The 21,250-nt window shown below is 34.7% G+C and overlaps 2 protein-coding genes across 3 annotated transcripts in view; both read right to left on the bottom strand.

Moving 5' to 3' along the window:
* LOC120351515 overlaps positions 1-21,250 on the bottom strand; it is a 185,433-nt gene that overhangs the window by 27,555 nt on the left and 136,628 nt on the right. For both annotated transcript variants that reach the window (XM_039429246.1, XM_039429247.1), the window contains exon 3: positions 187-401. In XM_039429246.1, the coding sequence (XP_039285180.1) occupies positions 187-401 (215 nt within the window). The remainder of the gene's footprint in view (positions 1-186; positions 402-21,250) is intronic.
* On the bottom strand, positions 16,416-18,200 carry LOC120351516. Its single transcript, XM_039429248.1, has 2 exons — positions 17,735-18,200; positions 16,416-16,865 (listed from the first exon to the last, which is right to left on the bottom strand). The coding sequence occupies exons 1-2, from the start codon at positions 17,837-17,839 to the stop codon at positions 16,665-16,667; spliced, it is 306 nt and encodes a 101-aa protein (XP_039285182.1). The 5' UTR covers positions 17,840-18,200; the 3' UTR covers positions 16,416-16,664.

Consider the following 21,250-nt stretch of genomic DNA (forward strand, 5'->3'; position numbering starts at 1 on the left):
CCTGACTCTAGTAATGAAAACCAGACTCAACTCTATTCATTAACTCCACTCTATTCAGTAATTAATTCAAACATCAAAATGTGAACGCTACCAAAATATAGTTTTTTTTTTACAATATCTCAAGTCTCTCCAATTAATACTACCAATGATTTGAGATACAATAGAGTATGAATTATAGTTACTGACCTCAATTTTGAGATCAGGAATTGGGAAGACCTTGACAGAGGGCGCTTCGCGCGGCGTGAACCGGTAGAACTCGCGTCGGCCCTTGTACCACTTGACGGAGTAGAGGGCGTCTCCCTGTAGATCAAACAGGCACTGGAGCACGGCTCTCTCTCCTATCGGCACTGCCTCCGGGACACGAAGACGCACATGTCTCAGGCCTTCCACTGGCATCATCTCTGCAACACAGATCGCAGATTTCTTTCAATATAAAAAGTCATATCAAAAAATAGTTGAATTAAAAGAGCTTTCGAAGGATATGCGGAGCAGAGACATGACGTTTAAAAATTAGTTTACTTTATTTAATATTCATTTCATCCACCCTATATGAAATCTACAGTGATTAAGTATGTAGCGTGAATTTTAATGTGGAACCTTTTCATAATTGGAGAGACTTGAAATGTTGTCAAAAAATCCACTATATTTTAATAAAAATTATTATGATGATGTGTGAGCACACACGAAAGCATGCTCTTGTGAGATAATAATTTTTATTAAAATATAGTGGATTTTTTGACAAAATTTCAAGTCCTTTCAATTCTAAATTGATTTCTGCATCCATTGATGATGAGTTCCTATAGGTAAGGGTTCCTATAGGATCAAGACAACAAGTGAATACTATTTAGAAAAACTAAAAAATGAGTATGGTACCTATATTTATACGAATAATCTACTCCAAGAAGACCCCATTCCAAATAGAATTTTATTGATGAACTAGTCCTAGTTATCAAGCTGGTCGACGTTCAATTTATCAGAACTCAAAATCAAATCCGAATATTAAGAGCGAGAATTATTAAATTTCAAGTAAAACTATTATAATAACTTACGAATTGGAGAGTGATGTGAATTATTTTATAACCTATTTGCTCTATTAATCTCTTTACTTGTAATTTAATGATTCTCGTTCTTTAAATTCGGATTTAATTTTGAGTTCTGATAAATTGAACCTCGACAAGCTGAATGACTAGGACTAGTTCATCAATAAAATACAATTTGAAATGGGGTCATCTTGGAGTAGATTATTCGTATAAATAAAGGTACTCATTTTTTAGTTTTTCTGATTAGCTTTCTCTTGTTTTCTCAATCCTATAGGAATTTTTCCATAGGAACCTTTACCTATAGGAACTCCTCATCAATGTAGAATTGAAGGGACTTGAAATGTTGTCAATAATTCCACTTTATTTTAATAAAAATAATTATTTCACAAGAACCTGCTTTCGTGTGTTCTCACACATCATCAAAATAATTTTCATTAAAATAAAGGGATTTTTGACAACATTTCAAGTCTCTTCAATTATGGAAGAATTACACATAATCAATATTCACGCTACAAACTTAATCAATGTAGATTTCTTATAGGAAATGGAATGAATATTGGATAATGTAAACTCATTTTTAAACGCTATCCTTCATCGAATGAATGTATGGGAGAAAATTTAATTCAGTTTTCTCTGAGCAAGTTCAGAAATTGAACCTCAACCAGCTTTATAAGAAGGACTAGTTAATCAATAAAATACAATTTGAAATGGATTCATGTTGGAGTATATGATTCGTATAAATAGGTAATCATTTTTTAGTTTTTCTAAATAGATTCCACTTGGTTCCTTAATCTTATCATCTCTCTTGTACAGTGTTTTAGTTTAACTTTACTTTAGTTTAACTTCTCTTACAAGTGTAAGAGAGAGCCAGCTGCACCCTAACTTCATCCTCGCTGGTTTCAAATAAAGGCAGCTAATCAATCAATCTCTTGATCTCTCTGATATCTGACGGAACCATTAAATAAGGAACTGTTGTATTCAGGGACTGACAAAATACTTGTGATCAAAAATTGCAATTCTATTCAGTTCACCTTCTTCTTATTACATTCTCTTTTTCACAGTTCTACGCCCTCTGCCGATTATGCTCCATTAGACAGACCAAATGCCGAACAGGCGCTTTTGTGTTCTCCAAAGGCATTCTTTCAGAATTAAACCATTTGTTCCAGTCCCTAAAACGGGAAAGCATTTGCACAATCTCCGAGCAACTCCTTTTTTGGCTAACCACTCCCGACTGTAATTTCGCTCATCATTATTCACGTTATTTCTGTTGCGAATGAATTGAATCTCTCGGTTGGATAATACTAACTAATCTGTTACCACAGAAGTATTTTTTGAGAACAATTATTGAAGAATATGGATTCAATAATTTCAATTATGAGCTATCAATTATATCGATGCAGTCTCACGGAAGAAGAATGAAATCCGAAAGTAAATTTTAATTAAATGAATTAAGTTGAATAGATTTCTCAATTGAATGGTGACTGAATGTGACTCGGTATCATATCAATTTATTCGATGAAAATATATATTTCCTCGATGAATAAAATATATTTGAGATAAAATTGGTCATTATTAACAAAAATCAACAATCAATATTGGTCATATATAAACCGTGATAACTTGAATTACAGAAATCACTTAATTTATGTGGGCTACTTGATTCAAATAAAAACAATGTAAAATCTTTTAGTACCCTTATATTGAAAAACTTTATAATATTTCAACGACTTATAGTTCCGACTACTTAACTTGAAAATGACCTATGGTCGAAACTAATCGTTAAAATATTTTAAAGTTTTTCAATAAAAGGGTACTAGAAGTTTTTATATTGCTTTCACTTGAATTGCAGTAATATACTAAGAAGGTGATGAAAACGGGAAAGTGACAACAATGGGTTACTATAATTTCCACTGACTTAACATTGTGAAATTCACTATATAAATCAAGTAGGTGAGTAGAGTAGTTAGGTTACTACTCCATCACTAAAGCCTGGTTTTCACTAGTAGAGTTAGTGGTCGAGTAACTGGCATACTCTACCGAGATATTTTTAGATTTTAACTAATTAAATTTAGTTAAATAGATTTTTTGCATTTTACTTGAAAATGGCCAAAGTAGGTCGAAACTAGTTGTTGAATTGTTTAAAAGTTTTAAAATGCTTTTAATAAAAAGGGTACAACAAGTTTCATATTGTTTCTATTAACTCCACCGAGCTAACTCTCCTCTACTTACTTGGTCGAGTAACTGTTTTCACTTCAATTGAGAATAGTAGGTAAAGTGTGTTTCATTTATTACATTCCTTAATCACAACATCAAATTAATGATTGGGAGAGAATCAACAGGATAAACCCAAAACTGTTCCTCTCCCTAATTTTGATAAAAATAGTCCAAATGTGGTTATGAAAACACTTTCATAAAGATCACAAAAATTTACAGTGAACAGAACTAACCTTAAAATGTTAATATTTTTCTATAAATTAACACTTGAACACTTATTAACTCTTTAATAAATTGATACTTTTTAATAAATGACAGTACTTCTTAACCTTGATAGCCTACGGCATGACTCTACATGACTCTACTCTTCTAGCTCGAGACTGCTTTCATTTAAATAGTAGCGGTAGAGTAGAGTGTGAAGGGGCGGTGGGAGAAGGCAAGTGGTAGCGTACTATCCCACTGTGCTATCCAACTCTACTCTACTAAAAACTAGAACTCTACCATTAACGTTTTCATTGAAAGAGTTCACAAGCGCCGTTTGCACAGTCAAAGTTTAAACTGAATTTAATCAGCTGGTGGCTTAAACTCAAAATGTAACACATTATAACAAACGAGACTTGATACGGATTTAATCTAGTTTGAAATGAAATTCAGTTTAAACTGTTACTGTGCAAACGGCCCTGACTCTAGTAATGAAAACCAGACTCAACTCTATTCATTAACTCCACTCTATTCAGTAATTAATTCAAACATCAAAATGTGAACGCTACCAAAATATAGTTTTTTTTTTACAATTTCTCAAGTCTCTCCAATTAATACTACCAATGATTTGAGATACAATAAAGTATTTGTTTCAGTTACTGACCTCAATTTTGAGATCAGGAATTGGGAAGACCTTGACAGAGGGCGCTTCGCGCGGCGTGAACCGGTAGAACTCGCGTCGGCCTTTGTACCACTTGACGGAGTAGAGGGCGTCTCCCTGTAGATCAAACAGGCACTGGAGCACGGCCCTCTCTCCTATCGGCACTGCAATAATTTCAATTATGAGCTATCAATTATATCGATGCAGTCTCACGGAAGAAGAATGAAATCCGAAAGTAAATTTTAATTAAATGAATTAAGTTGAATAGATTTCTCAATTGAATGGTGACTGAATGTGACTCGGTATCATATCTATTTATTCGATGAAAATATATATTTCCTCGATGAATAAAATATATTTGAGATAAAATTGGTCATTATTAACAAAAATCAACAATCAATATTGGTCATATATAAACCGTGATAACTTGAATTACAGAAATCACTTAATTTATGTGGGCTACTTGATTCAAATAAAAACAATGTAAAATCTTTTAGTACCCTTATATTGAAAAACTTTATAATATTTCAACGACTTATAGTTCCGACTACTTAACTTGAAAATGACCTATGGTCGAAACTAATCGTTAAAATATTTTAAAGTTTTTCAATAAAAGGGTACTAGAAGTTTTTATATTGCTTTCACTTGAATTGCAGTAATATACTAAGAAGGTGATGAAAACGGGAAAGTGACAACAATGGGTTACTATAATTTCCACTGACTTAGCATTGTGAATTTCACTATATAAATCAAGTAGGTGAGTAGAGTAGGTAGGTTACTACTCCATCACTAAAGCCTGGTTTTCACTAGTAGAGTTAGTGGTCGAGTAACTGGCATACTCTACCGAGATATTTTTAGATTTTAACTAATTAAATTTAGTTAAATAGATTTTTTGCATTTTACTTGAAAATGGCCAAAGTAGGTCGAAACTAGTCGTTGAATTGTTTAAAAGTTTTAAAATGCTTTTAATAAAAAGGGTACAACAAGTTTCATATTGTTTCTATTAACTCCACCGAACTAACTCTCCTCTACTTACTTGGTCGAGTAACTGTTTTCACTTCAATTGAGAATAGTAGGTAAAGTGTGTTTCATTTATTACATTCCTTAATCACAACATCAAATTAATGATTGGGAGAGAATCAACAGGATAAACCCAAAACTGTTCCTCTCCCTAATTTTGATAAAAATAGTCCAAATGTGGTTATGAAAACACTTTCATAAAGATCACAAAAATTTACAGTGAACAGAACTAACCTTAAAATGTTAATATTTTTCTATAAATTGACACTTGAACACTTATTAACACTTTAATAAATTGATACTTTTTAATAAATAACAGTACTTCTTAACCTTGATAGCCTACGGCACGACTCTACATGACTCTACTCTACTAGCTCGAGACTGCTTTCATTTAAATAGTAGCGGTAGAGTAGAGTGTGAAGGGGCGGTGGGAGAAGGCAAGTGGTAGCGTACTATCCCACTGTGCTATCCAACTCTACTCTACTAAAAACTAGAACTCTACCATTAACGTTTTCATTGAAAGAGTTCACAAGCGCCGTTTGCACAGTCAAAGTTTAAACTGAATTTAATCAGCTGGTGGCTTAAACTCAAAATGTAACACATTATAACAAACGAGACTTGATACGGATTTAATCTAGTTTGAAATGAAATTTAGTTTAAACTGTTACTGTGCAAACGGCCCTGACTCTAGTAATGAAAACCAGACTCAACTCTATTCATTAACTCCACTCTATTCAGTAATTAATTCAAACATCAAAATGTGAACGCTACCAAAATATAGTTTTTTTTTTACAATTTCTCAAGTCTCTCCAATTAATACTACCAATGATTTGAGATACAATAGAGTATGAATTATAGTTACTGACCTCATTTTGAGATCAGGAATTGGGAAGACCTTGACAGAGGGCGCTTCGCGCGGCGTGAACCGGTAGAACTCGCGTCGGCCCTTGTACCACTTGACGGAGTAGAGGGCGTCTCCCTGTAGATCAAACAGGCACTGGAGCACGGCCCTCTCTCCTATCGGCACTGCCTCCGGGACACGAAGACGCACATGTCTCAGTCCTTCCACTGGCATCATCTCTGAAACACAGATCACAGATTTCTTTCAATACAAAAAGTCATATAAAAAAATAGTTGAATTAAAAGATCTTCCGAAGGATATGCGGAGCAGAGACATGACAGTTGGACCACAGGCTCCCACATTCACAATCAATATCGGGGACCGAGCTTCGCTCTGGAGTACAAAACAATAAAAAAGTTATTACAAAAGAAGAAATTACAATAACATGCATAGTTCATGCAGAAATCTTCTATCTAATCGCAGTACATTGAGATTAATTCCCAGAGGAATCCAAAAATTTCCCTCACAAAGGTCCGGTTGCACAAAAGCCGGTTAAATTTTAATCCTGATTAATTTGACGTGAACGAAATCAGAGAAGACCATTTCAAAAAAATGGATGTAATGGAATTTATCAGGATTGAAAATAACCCGGCTGTTTTGCAACCGGCACAAAGTACCTGATTGAATGATTACAAAAGTTTAACAGCTGAGTCATAATTTTGACACATTCCCACACACATGAACTCGCTCAGTCACTTCCATCATCAACAGACGACGAAATAATTATTATCAGCTGTTTTTTCAAGGGTGAATAATAATTATCCTTTTAATGTCATTCAGCGAGTTTTCCCAGGTATGAGACCTAGTTCAATCGAATTTTTATATTATAAACCTACTATGTTCTGAATGTCAGGAGAATCGTTAGAGCCGTTTTCGAGATCCGGTGAAATACAAACATATAAACATCTAAACAGAAATTGCTCGAAAGTATAGAGTATAGGATTTAATAGAGGACCTAATCAGAGTATAGGATTTTACTAGGTCAAGGAATTTTTGAAGAGTTGAACAAGATTTTACAAGCTGAGTACTGAGCACATACGTAGGAAGGTTTTCAATCCATTGCCAGCCCAGTTAAAGAAAGCACAGTCACTTGGCATAATCAAAATCTGGTGTGGCGCACTCACACAACTTTCCTTGCCGTTATGAAAATCTACCACCTGACGCTAGTGTTCCCGCGCATCTCAAGTCTACTATTCAAAGATCCAAGCCAGCTGGTGACAGGACAGTAACGCTGGAGACACACGAAGTTTGCTATCTCTTCATAGTGAATCATTTAATAGAACCAACAGTTGCCAACAGTGTGCAATTGAAATAATAACATTTTCTCGGATTTCAAGCTTATTTTGAATTTTAGGTGAAAATGTTACTGAACATTAATTGTAGAGATTCTCATGTTCAATCTTTTCCAATTAGAATTTTTTGTTTAAATTGTACCTAAAGTCTGATAATTGGGTATCTAAAATCAAACTTTGCATAGATGGGGCGGAGCTCCTGGAATTTTAACATATATGGGACTTGTGGCAGTTGATAGAACTTATTAATGACTATTACAAGTATGAATTTGATCAAAATCGTTTGAGCCGTTTTCGAGAAAATCGTGAAAAACCCTGATTTTGACAACATTTTAGCCGCCATCTTGAATCGCATTTTATCGAAATTGTTCGTGTCGGATCCTGATATTGTAAGGATCTTAAGTTCCAAATTTCAAGTCATTTCGTTAATTGGGAGATGAGATATCGTGTACACAGACGCACATACACTCACACACACACACACACACATACACACACACACACACACACACCCACACACACACACACACAGACCAATACCCAAAAACCACTTTTTCGGACTCAGGGGACCTTGAAACGTATAGAAATTTAGAAATTTTGGCACCTTAATTTTTTTCGGGAAGCAATATTGTCCTTACCTATGGTAATAGGGCAAGGAAAGTAAAAGGAGGACCAAGGACTGGCTGATTCATTAATGTCCATATAAATGACAAGATCCAATAGAATAAGTAGAGAAAGCACACTTCGGGAGGGATACAAAGGCGCGATGTTGCCGTTTTGAAGCGACCAGTGTTCTCCAACTTCTAGTGACTCTGTTCATTCTACACATGCGAAGTTTCCTGTCTGAAAGCAGTCAGACGACTGACTAATTGGCAACTGCGCTTCTATCTATGACTCTATTAATCACTGTAATTGGCTGATCTCCCTCCATTTCTCTGCGCTGCATAAAATAAATTCCACTTTTTTCAAGAGATATGGACAGTCTTGTGCCATTGATTTGCCATCAGATGAATTGCGAAGAACCTTCTTGATGCCTTCCTTGAAAAGCAGGAGAGATTTATTCTTTATTCTTGTCTTTTACAACATCCTTCACAACAGAATTGATTCACAGTATCTCACTTCTAAAGTATTTTTTCCCATTCCAGTCTTAAGCCATAGACTTTTTGTGTAGTTGAGAAGTTGATATTGTGGTAATTATTATCCATATTGAATGAAAAAGACTAAGAAATTGTCAAAAAACCACAGATTCATTGATAGTTAGAAAGACCAGTTTCGGTTATCACACCATCGTCAATCTCTGATAAAATCATGAACCATTGTTTATCAGAGATTGACAATGGTGTGATAACTGAAACCGGTCTTTCTAAGTATCAATAAATCTGTGGTTTTTGACAATTTCTTAGTCTTTTTCATTCAATTAAGCCATAGATGTCACTCTTTGTTCTTCATTCCCAGGTCAAAAACAGTTCATAGGTATTTCTCCCCTCTAAATAGAATCCCTGGATTGATGAATAGTCTCGTATATGGAATAGATGACTGTGTTTGCGGATAGTCTGAACACCTTTAAGAGGAAAGCACTCAGTGCAATCCAATGAGTTTAAATTAGTCATTTCATCTTGAAAACTGCTTGAAAAATACCGTTTTTTCTCTCTAGTATCTTCTTTTTTTCAATTTCGTTTATCAGATTCAATCGAGTTCCTAGTTTGTAATAGTTAATTCATCATCTCATTTTATTTTTTTTCCTGTACTGATTATGAATTTATTATTAATTTCATACTCATTATTTTTTCCCAATGAATTATTATTTTCATTCATTTCATTATATTCTTTTTATTCAAAGATTATTTTCCCTGTACTGATTATCAATTTATTATTAATTTCATCTTAATTAATTTTTCCAAGGAATTTTTATTTTCATTCATTTCATTGTATTCTTTTTTATTTAAAGATTTATACTGTATATATGTTTATAATAATTAGTTTATCACTAGTAGTTCTGCGAACAGTAAACCTCGCTCATGAATAGCCTACAACTTTCAAACTAATGAGAAGGGCCATTAAGAAAATACAGTATATTGTAAAGATTTATTCATGTCATCTATTATTTTCTCCATTGAAAGTGCTAAAGACATTGTTTCCAGGGACAACGGACTTATAAATGTCTCTCAAGGAGGTACCTTCATATCATCCCCATATTTACAATATTACAACTTTTCTAACAATAAATTAATTATAAGAAATCGGTCAACTGACAGAAAAATGGAATATGCAGTAGGCAATTTAGACTATGAATCGTCTCATAGACGATAGTGAGACGGAAAATGATTCTAAATAAGATGGGTTTGTTGGTGACAATGACAGGAGGTTGCTAAAGATGTTTTTCATGAAAGGTGGATTCAATGTTATGGCGGCTTGTTATGCCTATGCAGAATGTTTTGTGCTCACAAGTCGGTTTCCGATCTCATACACATACTAAAACGAAAACAAGAGCTAACTAGCTAAGCTGTGATGTCTCCGGCCGGTTCGGTAGGTCTAGAAACTATCTATGAAACAGGGAAATATCGTGTTGAGAAGGGAAGAAATGGTGCAATCAAGTGAGAAGTTTTCTTCAATTAATTAAATAAAGTATGATTTGGAGCGGCTGAGACGTTTCAAGGTTCACCGCTGACAACTCTTGTCGTCTATCGATAGCATTCCAACGATACCATTCATTCAATACGGCACATTTTAGAGCGGCACAATTAATATTCAATTTATATTAAAACCGGAGGTCTTATCAAGAATCGTTACACATACGTTTCTGCGCCTTGTTTCAAAGTACTTGTATACCAAATTTCATCCAAATCGGACAATAACTGCGACTGTAACTGCGGTACAAACAAACAGACAAAAGCCGATCGAGTCGAAACTAAGATCTCAGCTTCGCTTCGGTCAATTATGATTTTGATTTTTTTTAATGTATAAGTTTTTATTCTAAGTTTATATATCTTTATAACATTTGCATGATGTAAGTTGTGTTAAGAAGGCAAGTTTTGGGTTTTACCTGTTTGCCTCCACATATTTTTGTATGAAAATAAATAAATAAATAAATATTCCTCCAGGTCTGAAGTGGATTTGTACGGACTATAGCTTCCTAGTAATAATTTAACGGGGAAAAGTCTTGAGTCTATATACTTAGGAATGATGTTCTTCCACGAAGTCAAAATGTTTGAACATTCAATGATTTCCTATTTCTCCATCATATCTTCCATGAGATCCGTAACAAACCGTATTACTGTGGGGGTGTTAGGTACATAAGTTGACTTAAGTGTGGGCGGTGATCTCATCTCTCCCAACTTTCCTTGCTGTAAAGCTAGTTTGCTGTTAAATTACACTAAACAAACTGATAATTGCACCAAAAATAACATAGAACTTTGGACTAAGTGAACTTTCCATGTTTACTTCTGATCATTCAGAGGGAGGTATGGTGAGGTTCACGTTATAATGGCAGTGTTTGATTAGCAGTGGTATTGCTATCCTTGTCTATCATTCAACAAAGCCGATAGCGCTATCTCTTCTCGCTTTGCTCTGTTGCTAGATTGTCTTTCAACAATGTAGAATTAACCAAATATTTCATATTAATTATGAAGAAGCATTATCAAATTATTGAAAAATATAATTTCTTGCTTGAATAAATATAATTGATTATTTTAAACGAGAATGAACCGATAATATGACATCGATAAACCTGTATCAGCTACTGTCTATAGAAGGCATTGAAAAGACAGAATATCGGCAACTTTGTTCTCCCATCTTTCTTCACTGCCATTATTACGTGGACCTTACTGAAGATTTAGGATCTGCAGGTCTGGTAATTCTATTGGTTATTTTTCATAGAATGGTTATTCTTCCAGTCCATGAAGGGACGATCCTTCAACAGCAACTAAAAAAAAATGATAATGATGGATTCTACACTGCTATATTTTTCATAACCTTCATTATCTCAAAGGAAAAGTGTACATTAGATATGGGTTGTACTTTTTTAAGTAAGAATGACCATGATGAGACGAATCCTATGATTTTGCAATCTACAAATAAAATTTGCATATACTAAAAAAATATTATACTACTAAATGATACAGGAAAAAGATTCATTCACTCAAGATCACATTGAGATAAAGTAAAATTCCTGTAGCTTATAATCTTGATGAATGTCATAACCCTCGACATCTTCGCACATTTTTGTTTTATCTCATTCCCGGTCTCCAATGACGTATATCCTATATGTCTTCTGATCTATTGTAAGCTTGAATCATGTTTTGCCAATTTGGATCATGTGTTGCCAATTTGAATCATATGTTGCTTATTTGAATCATGTGTTGCCAGATTGAATCATGTGTTGCCAATTTGAATCATGTGTTGCTGATTTGAATCATGTGTTGCCAACTTGAATCATGTGTTGCCAATTTGAATCATGTGTTGCTGATTTGAATCATGTGTTGCCAATTTGAATCATGTTATATCAATTTGAATCATATGTTGCTGATTTGAATCATGTGTTGCCAACTTGAATCATGTGTTGCGAACTTGAATCATGTGTTGCCAATTTGAATCATGTTATATCAATTTGAATCATCTGCTGCCAATTTGAATCATGTGTTGACAATTTGAAGCATATGTTCCTGATTTTCCTGATTTGAATCATGTGTTTCCAATTTGAATCATGCGGAGCAATACGAGTTTCCTTTTGGGCTTCATCAAAATCTCGCTCCACAATATCTTCTATCATTTTGTTCCACTCCGGGGCATGAATAAATGAAGAGAAAGGTACAGCATTCCCTCTTTGACTCCTCTCTCAGGGGTTGAAAGGGGTGTGGGGTGGTACAACATCTATTATCTTACAACTCTGGACTCTGACCTTACCCACCACACCGCACCATCATCCCCAAACGAACGTTAGTTGGCAAGAAAACAGCTACAGGCAAGCTGGCAGGCTGCTGCTCAAAAGACGACTACTTAGTTTCACTTACATGGCCAGCATCAAGACGGTAAAACTTTTAATTGTGACAAAAGTCACTCATTTTTCCCATTTTTTCCTTTTTTCCCTCGCATAATAGTCTACTTGAGATACTATTTCTTCAGCAAATTTCGTTCCGAATATGCAAGGGTTTATTCCACAGGTTTAATGTTATACTATAGGTTAATTGCTACAGTTTCTGCTACAGTAGTAGGCTAAAGGTTTAATTTCATAAAAATAGCAACAAAAGTATAGTGAGGTCCACGTCATAACGGCTGTGTTTGATTGGCAATGGTATTGCCACCCTTGTCTATCATTCAACAAAGCGGATAGCGCTATCTCTTTCTCGCTTTGCTCTGTTGCCAGATCGTCTTTTTAGCAATGTAGAAAATATGATTATATAACAAAATATTCAATCTTGATTATGAGAATTCATTATGAAACCATTCAAAAATATAATTTCTTGCTTGATAAAATATAATTGATTTTTTTAAACGAGAATGAACAGTTAATATTACATCGATAAACCTGTATCTGCTACCGTCTATAGAAGGCATTGACAAGACAGAGGTTCGTCAACGTTGTTCTCCTATCTTCCTCCACTGCCATTATTGACCGAGCGGAGTGAGGTCTAAGATTTAAGTCGACGGTTTGGCATTTATCTTAATGTTTAAATGTTTATATGTTGCGCACTTACGGCAAGACCCGGTAATAGATTTTCATGAAATTTGACAGGTATGTTCCTTTTTTAATTGCGCGTCGACGTATATACAAGGTTTTTGGAAATTTTGCATTTCAAGGATAATATAGAAGGAAAAAGGAGCCTCCTTCATACGCCAATATTAGAGTAAAAATCAGACTATAGAATTATTCATCAGAAATCAGCTGACAAGTGATTACACAGATGTGTGGAGAAGCCAGTCTATTGCTGTATTTCTATAAGGTCTAATAGTTTCAATCAGGTACTTGTGGATGAGAATACTGAGTGAGGTCTACTGTTCACAGAGCTACTAGTAACGTGAACCTTACTATACAGGTTTCATTTTGTATAAATATCAACAGAAGTGTGATTTCATAGCCAGCTCAGAAATGATAGGAAGTTCATCAATCAAACTTCATGATCATGTAGCTCTAAAAACTTTAGGTTGCGAATAGAACGGGCAGGTCCATGTTTAGCTTTTGTCACGTGGTAATTTGAAACCACCAAATATTTTTAAATGAGCCAATAAAATGTAATAGAACTATAAAATTGGAAAGAAGGTTAGACCTATCCAAAGAGTAAATCAACTCAAATCAAGTATTATTAGCGATTAGGAGTAATAGCATTATCAACAACGATAAGAAAACATGTATTATTGTGATTTAATAATTATGAGAACCCATTGGTAAGATCAAAAAATTATAAAGCGGCATAATTATTATTGGCGGATTACAAAAAAATAAAATAAAATGCATGAACATTGAGGTTAGAGTTACTTGTTTACGTTTTGAAAAGAATTAGTCGATCTTGGATAAATCGATAATTAATAGAACCAATACTGAACGAATCAGCTGATTATTCGATCAACCCATATGACCGGTTGAATCATATAAAATTCACTCATAAAGGATATATTATGTATACTAAAGGAAGTCGATGTGTAGAAATACAAATAACTATTATTTCTGTATAAATATTTATTATAATCTAAAAAAGCATGATAAATCAAGAGTATACAAAACTCATATAAAAACTAAATGTATTATCTATTAAAATCGTATGTTACGATTTATTTATGAATTCAATTTAAGATAAACACTCCATATATTTGTATGAAAACTTCTTTTATTTAATTTTTTCTATTGTAAAGCCGAGGAAGCCCTGATTTCCAAGGCAACCAATTGTATTGAGTCTATTAAATTGAAGGCCAATCAGAGAGTAGCTTACAGAATTATTCTAGGAAGAAGCAAATTTTTCTAAAAACCTCTTTCTTCTGGCTTAAGATCCCAACCCGAGAGGATGCACATGGAGTTTAGGGTCTTTTCTTATTCCTTTTAAAAATTTTTAATGAATTATTAAGCCAAACCCTTTTTTAAATGTAATGTATGTTTGTTGAATGTTAATTGTTTGTGAACTCAGTGCTGTCAAGGAGTTCGTAATTGTAAAGATTCCCATAAAAATAGCTTTAATTCGAAAGAAACTTATAAAAATCTGGATCACGCGTTAGCCCAGCAGTGACGAAAAGGAGCCTACCTAATTAATTATTGGAAATAATTAATTCAATCCACGAGAACATCCAGAACTTCAGTCAGTGAGTGATAAGTCAAACCAAATGAGCTCATTTTTCTACGTTCAGTGGGGTAATAATTAATAAAAAAGCGCTATTCCAATTAATTTGAATTAAAATTAAGGGTCACCACGTGTTGAACAATATCACATAGTTCACAAGAACATTTTATAAATTTATTTATTATATGTAGGAAGCTTACTTCCATGCACTGCCCGAATTCATATTAAAAGCCCTGAGATCTCATGTTTGAATATTAATTTATTAAATATTAATTTTGTAATTGAACCAAGCATATCATATCAAACTTATAGACCGAACAGGTTTTTATTGGTAGAATTTTGTATTGATTGGAAGTCTAAGTACCAGTATTAAATATAATATATTTATGAATTTGAAACTCATTATTGTGAATATTAGCAAAGCCTGTGATAATTATTCAGATTTTAAAAGTAGATTATTTAAGTGAATTACAGATTTATTGAATATTTTATGCATATCTGTTTTATGGGAATATATTTTGTGTTTTATGTCAGCATACAAACTTATAGAATTTTTTATTATATCCCAATTCATCTCGTGTTATATAGTTTGAGCTGTTTTGGTACCAACAAATATTTAGCAGCACTTAAAATCATAGAATCAAATAATATTAACCTTATTCAAAGCACTCAATATTTATCATCCTTTGATGATATTCATTTTATCAGCCAGAACAAGTATATTAAGAAATTATATTAATAAGGTTCCAGTTATATCATATAAGGATCCAGAGAGCTTCAAGAACTGGCGTTGTAAGTTCTAAGGAATTTTGAAAGGGTATATTGGTGAATACTTGTATTCACGACGAGCGTTTTAAGAATCAACTAGAAACAACTATAGTTGGTCCTGATTATTCTCTAGTGGTACATGGTTACTGATAATCAGTCATCAAATATTCTTTTAATTTCCTTACTGGTATTCTTCAAGAACTTCATAGAAGCAGCGGTAAGAATTATCAATACCTGGTCTTTGAACCTTATGGTGATTATTTGTACTTATAAAATTCATGTTTCTACCACTGAGCTAGAGCTGAGGTTTGAACCCAGTAATTTTGCGAGCCGGAAGGCCTTAATTTTTTGTGAATTTATTCGCAAAAGAGGGAATTTAGAGACTGCTCTTATAAATACCAGAAACATCGTATTATCTGTGAAGGAATTGCAATCCACAACTTCTCACAATAGCTTCATAACGTGGGACTCTATCATAAGAGATAACCCCCCCAGGAGCACAACTTCACACAATGGCACCCAACCAGTGGAGCATGATGAAAAGCTTACCTACTCAATCTTACTATCAATGATTAATGAAATTATTGATAAAACTGAAAGCTGCAAGAAACATAATCTGAAGTTGTTTCGACAAGATATATCTGATGATCTATTGTAAGTTCTGGCTAAAATAATTGAGTTGCTCTTCAAATTAAAATTCTTCAAGCTGCATAAATACAGACAAACTGTATCACACGAGTTTGATAACATAATTCTCATAATAGAGAAAATTGGATGGAAATTTCCATAAAAGTTATAGTAAAAATTTGATTTTGATCTTTGAATCTAGACATTGTATGCTGACCAGGGTTATAGGTTATTTGAGGCATTATAATACTATCGTTATTCAGGAGGATAAGACCCTAATTAAAATTTTAAGAACTATATTAGTGTAATTTGTAAGCCATATCTGTCTATGTTGATAAGCGTACCTGTAGCACTCGAAGGTCTTTTTGTAATATATGTACATGACACTTGAAACTTCAACACAACACAATTTTATCCAGAATAGGCACTATCACTGAATCCATTTTAATATTCCTGAGACTTGGCAACACACTTGGCTATTTACTCGAAGTATTCCATAATAACGTCACCATGAACCAGTCGCCGGCTAACTCGCAAATTTCCTACTTCAGCGAACATCCCCAAAACTATGTAGCCACGACACCGGCAAATCAACAGCCCCAGGACGATGCAGCGGAGACCCCACGAGAGAGAGAGGGAGGCAGCATATGCTCCATCAGTTTCGACCCACAAAACTTAGCCCAATTGTCTTCTACGAAGATTGATAACGTCGTCGATGCAATTAATTCCGATGAGAGTCCGGATGAGGGAGTGAGGGCGTCCAACCCGGTACCGGCGTCTTCGCAGATCGCCCCAAGCGCCGCCGAAGGAACAGAGAGTGCCGCCACCCAATCGCCATCCGATATCGCCAGTCAACCGCCATCCGCAACCACCAATCTAGGAAAAGGCAACACCACATTAAATTCTTCAGTCGGATATACTACAAACTTCATAGCAAACGATTCTATAAATGAATTTAAACTCTTGCTCAGCCAAGCCTTGGAGGGAGTGACTAAAAAAATACAAGAAGATATCAATGAAAACACTAAAGCCATCCAGGATAAAGCGGAGGAAAATACTAAAATCTTACAGGAAGGTATCAAAACTATGGATGAAAAATTTTCTAGCTTCAGGGAGGAAGTGAGAAATATAATAGATACAAAAATAGATACTCAATCTGCAGTTATCAAAAAGTTAGAAATTCGTATAGATGACGTCACCTGTCAAATAAATGAACGGTTAGATAACGTACCAAAGGAAGTTGAAAAACAGGTGGACGTATTGGGTAAGGAGCTGGGCACCGCTATCATGGGAACTGTCATGGGAAAGGTGTTAGAAAATAAGGGCGAGATAGAGTCGAAAGTGGAGGAAAATAATAAGAAAATAATAGAGATAGTCAAGGAACAAAGTAACGTGCAGGCATGTATGGCAAATTTAGCGGAGGAGGGGGCAAAATCAGGTGAGAGATACAGCATATTGGAGAATACTATAGGCGGACAGCAGTTGAAGCTAACCGGATTGTATGATGAAGTGAATACACATAAGAAAATTATGAATGATAAATGGATCGCAAATGAAGAACGAGTCTCCAGAATAGAAACACGCATGGAAAATATCCCAGTCAGTCGAGTGCAGTATACACCGAATGAAGTAGTAAACGGCACTCAACTTTTTCAAAGTCTTGGAAAATTCGATAATTCCTACCGTCATATGCAACCCAGACCATTCATAGATCAAATAAAAGCTATTCAGGAATTGATACCCACCTCTTGGTTAGTATGGCGCTTCCAACTGTCCAGTCTACTACTTGGCGAGCCGCTGATGTTTTTCCAGAGCCGGATGCGAGATATCAACAGCCTGGAGGACTTCATCTCCCAATTCCTGCAGCAGTATTGGAGTAAACGTAAGCAGATGGACGCATTGTCAGAAATTATTTTATGCACTTACGATAGCAGAAGTGGACAATCCTACACTGATTTTATAACAGATTTAATGTATAGAAACTATCAGTTAGACGAATCTCTAGCTGATTCATCACTGGTCCACATCTTATCAAAAAAGCTTCCTTACAATGTTCGCATGACACTGGCAGTATCTTCGATTTCCAGTTGTGAAGAACTGATAGAACATTTACATTCTATCCAATCAGCTACTTCTGAACCAAATCATATAAATAAACAAGCAAGAAATTTTAATCAGCAGAATAGTAATTTCAAACAAAACAGTAATAATGAAAATCATATAGCAAATGCTAGAGTAAATGCGCAAAGTGCAAAGTACACTGAAAATAATTACAGAAACAGATTTCAATACCGAAACAGTAAACGGTATCACAAAGGAACATATTATGATAACAGACATCATTGGAATGGAAATAATAAACAGGATGTAAATTTCACAAAACAGGACGAAAATAAACAAAATAATAATAGAGTAGACACATCTTTCACAGTAGCACATACAACAAAGACAACCCAAAATCAACATGCAAATAACCCACCACCAGACACACAGAAACCAACACCAAAAACCGCCACACGCCATGCACTTAAAACGCCCTGTAAACATCAATCCCTTTTGAGCCTTATATTTCCCACTGGAGAACCATCACCGCAGGAAGAGCAACCCGCCACCGAGGAACACCAGGTTATAGTAAAGGAGTTATGCAATATGGAGCAAACATGCGATCAACCCGTTTTGAATGCCACACCCGCGCATCAAGGGACCACCACCAGGCATCCGCGCACAGGACTTATGCACCCCGAGGAACCCAGGATGGAGGAACAAAAGGATGACACCAGGGAGTACCGGGAGGACAACATTCGGGATACAAGAAGCATACACCGTAAGGCCCGGAGACAGAAACGCCCGAGGCAGACACCGGACGACCGACTGCATGACCGACTACAGGAGAAAAGAGGCATGCACCGCAAGGCCCGGAGGCGGAAAGTCAGGCGGAAGAAAAAGAAGTACCGCGCGCGCGCATACCGGCCGCATGCACGTTTCAAACGCCCGAGGAGGATTCCGGACCAAAACCAGGATGGAGGACCGGAGATCGACAGCATGCATCCGCGGCACATTCGCTTTAAAGCAGAAGATCGGCGATGTGACCGGAAGAATGGGCTAAAGAAATGTGATAAAAACGGACCTAATAAATGGATTAAAAATGGAGCTGCTTACGAAACAAATATGGAAACATGCATGGATGATAACAATAAATTAGATTACTTGTGGGAACTAATGAAGACTGGAAAGTGTTTAAGAAGAGTGAGAGAAATAAGGAGTTATATTAATAAAATGAAAGTACCTGACTATTATATGTTGAGAGATTATATTGTTAAAGAAATGATAAATGTTCTGATATATTGTATACTATTTGTTATGACTGTGATATGGATAAAAGACTGTGTTGTGGATAGGATGAAAAATATTATATTATTATTACTAAATGAAACTACTATTGATGAGTGGAAAGGTTATGTTGTGAGAAACACGGTAAATGCATTGATTTATTTTGTGAGTATTATTATATTTATGGCTGCGATATCAATTAAGGAAAATATCATTAAAGTACTGATGAATGAGGGCGTGTCTTATGTTGAGAGAATCAGTTCTAAAATTTTCAAAGCTAATCTGAAACTCAGAACAATTCAAAATACACCAAGTAAATACTCTAGGCTAGCCAGGATAAGAGAGCTGATGGAGAACCAGTCGTCAAAACCGCCAGATTATTTACAGAATCAAAGCCCATGCCTCTAATCTCAAGCCGTATTATCGAGACAATAAGCGATAAGAAAGTAAACAATAATATTTGGATTCATGGACCTACCTGTCAACAAATATGTACCAAACAAACACCAGACAACACACTTATTTCGCAGACGAGTATTCATTTCGACCAGTATACCTGAAAATAAAGAAAGAACAAATTTAGAAACCATTTTTAACACCATTCTTACTAATGAAACAGGTGAATAAATAACTTCTAATTTAAAAGCCAACTTACCTTCATGTAGCAGGAAGAAACATCAAGATGGCGACAAGTGACAAACCGAAGCCAACGTAAACCAGCTGTACACTACGAAAACCAGAGTAGTCAATGCCTATTAAATCATCAAAGTTGATACCCTAAATAAGAAGATCAAGTGTCATATAAATGTGAATTGCATGTAGAGATATTATAAAGATATTATATTATTATTATTTATGTATAAGCTATTAAGAAAATCACTAAAATTATCCGCCAAATGATCAAACCGCATAGTTACCACCAAAAGCATTAATCCCAAGTCTCAATGTATTAGAGGAATAAGAAGTTCTTGTTGATAAAACCTACCAAAGATTATCCTTAAAAATATCCATTATATGAAAACAAAGCCCAATTTCTGCAAGAGAATGAAATGAAAATGTACAAGTCACTGTTCTATGTTGAGGGAGAAAATATGTTATACTCTGCAAGTCGGAGAATTATCAGTTTGTTAGGTTGGCAATGATTTTGCACCAACATTCAAATGTGCTTCTGGCCTGAGGGCAGAGCGTGGATTAGAAAAAAGATTTATATTATATATGGAGGAGGAGATAGTTTATATTGTGTATTGTGTGTAGAAGGAGATTGGCCGATGTAAGGCATATGTATTTGAATTGAATTTATTTATTGTTGTATATGTTGTTGAATTGTTAGGAGGTAAGATTCTCAGTAGAGTTATTAGCAGACTTTGTAACATGTATGATTTCTGATCCAAAACCAACTAGATCATAAAATTTATATTATATTCTCGAATTGTCGTTTTAAATCAGAAATCAGAGGGCGTTTTGTGTCACGTGGTAATTTGAAACCACCAAATATTTTTAAATGAGCCAATAAAATGTAATAGAACTATAAAATTGGAAAGAAGGTTAGACCTATCCAAAGAGTAAATCAACTCAAATCAAGTATTATTAGCGATTAGGAGTAATAGCATTATCAACAACGATAAGAAAACATGTATTATTGTGATTTAATAATTATGAGAACCCATTGGTAAGATCAAAAAATTATAAAGCGGCATAATTATTATTGGCGGATTACAAAAAAATAAAATAAAATGCATGAACATTGAGGTTAGAGTTACTTGTTTACGTTTTGAAAAGAATTAGTCGATCTTGGATAAATCGATAATTATTAGAACCAATACTGAACGAATCAGCTGATTATTCGATCAACCCATATGACCGGTTGAATCATATAAAATTCACTCATAAAGGATATATTATGTATACTAAAGGAAGTCGATGTGTAGAAA

Source organism: Nilaparvata lugens, chromosome 5, assembly GCF_014356525.2.
Source record: "Nilaparvata lugens isolate BPH chromosome 5, ASM1435652v1, whole genome shotgun sequence".
Lineage (NCBI taxonomy): Eukaryota > Metazoa > Arthropoda > Insecta > Hemiptera > Delphacidae > Nilaparvata > Nilaparvata lugens.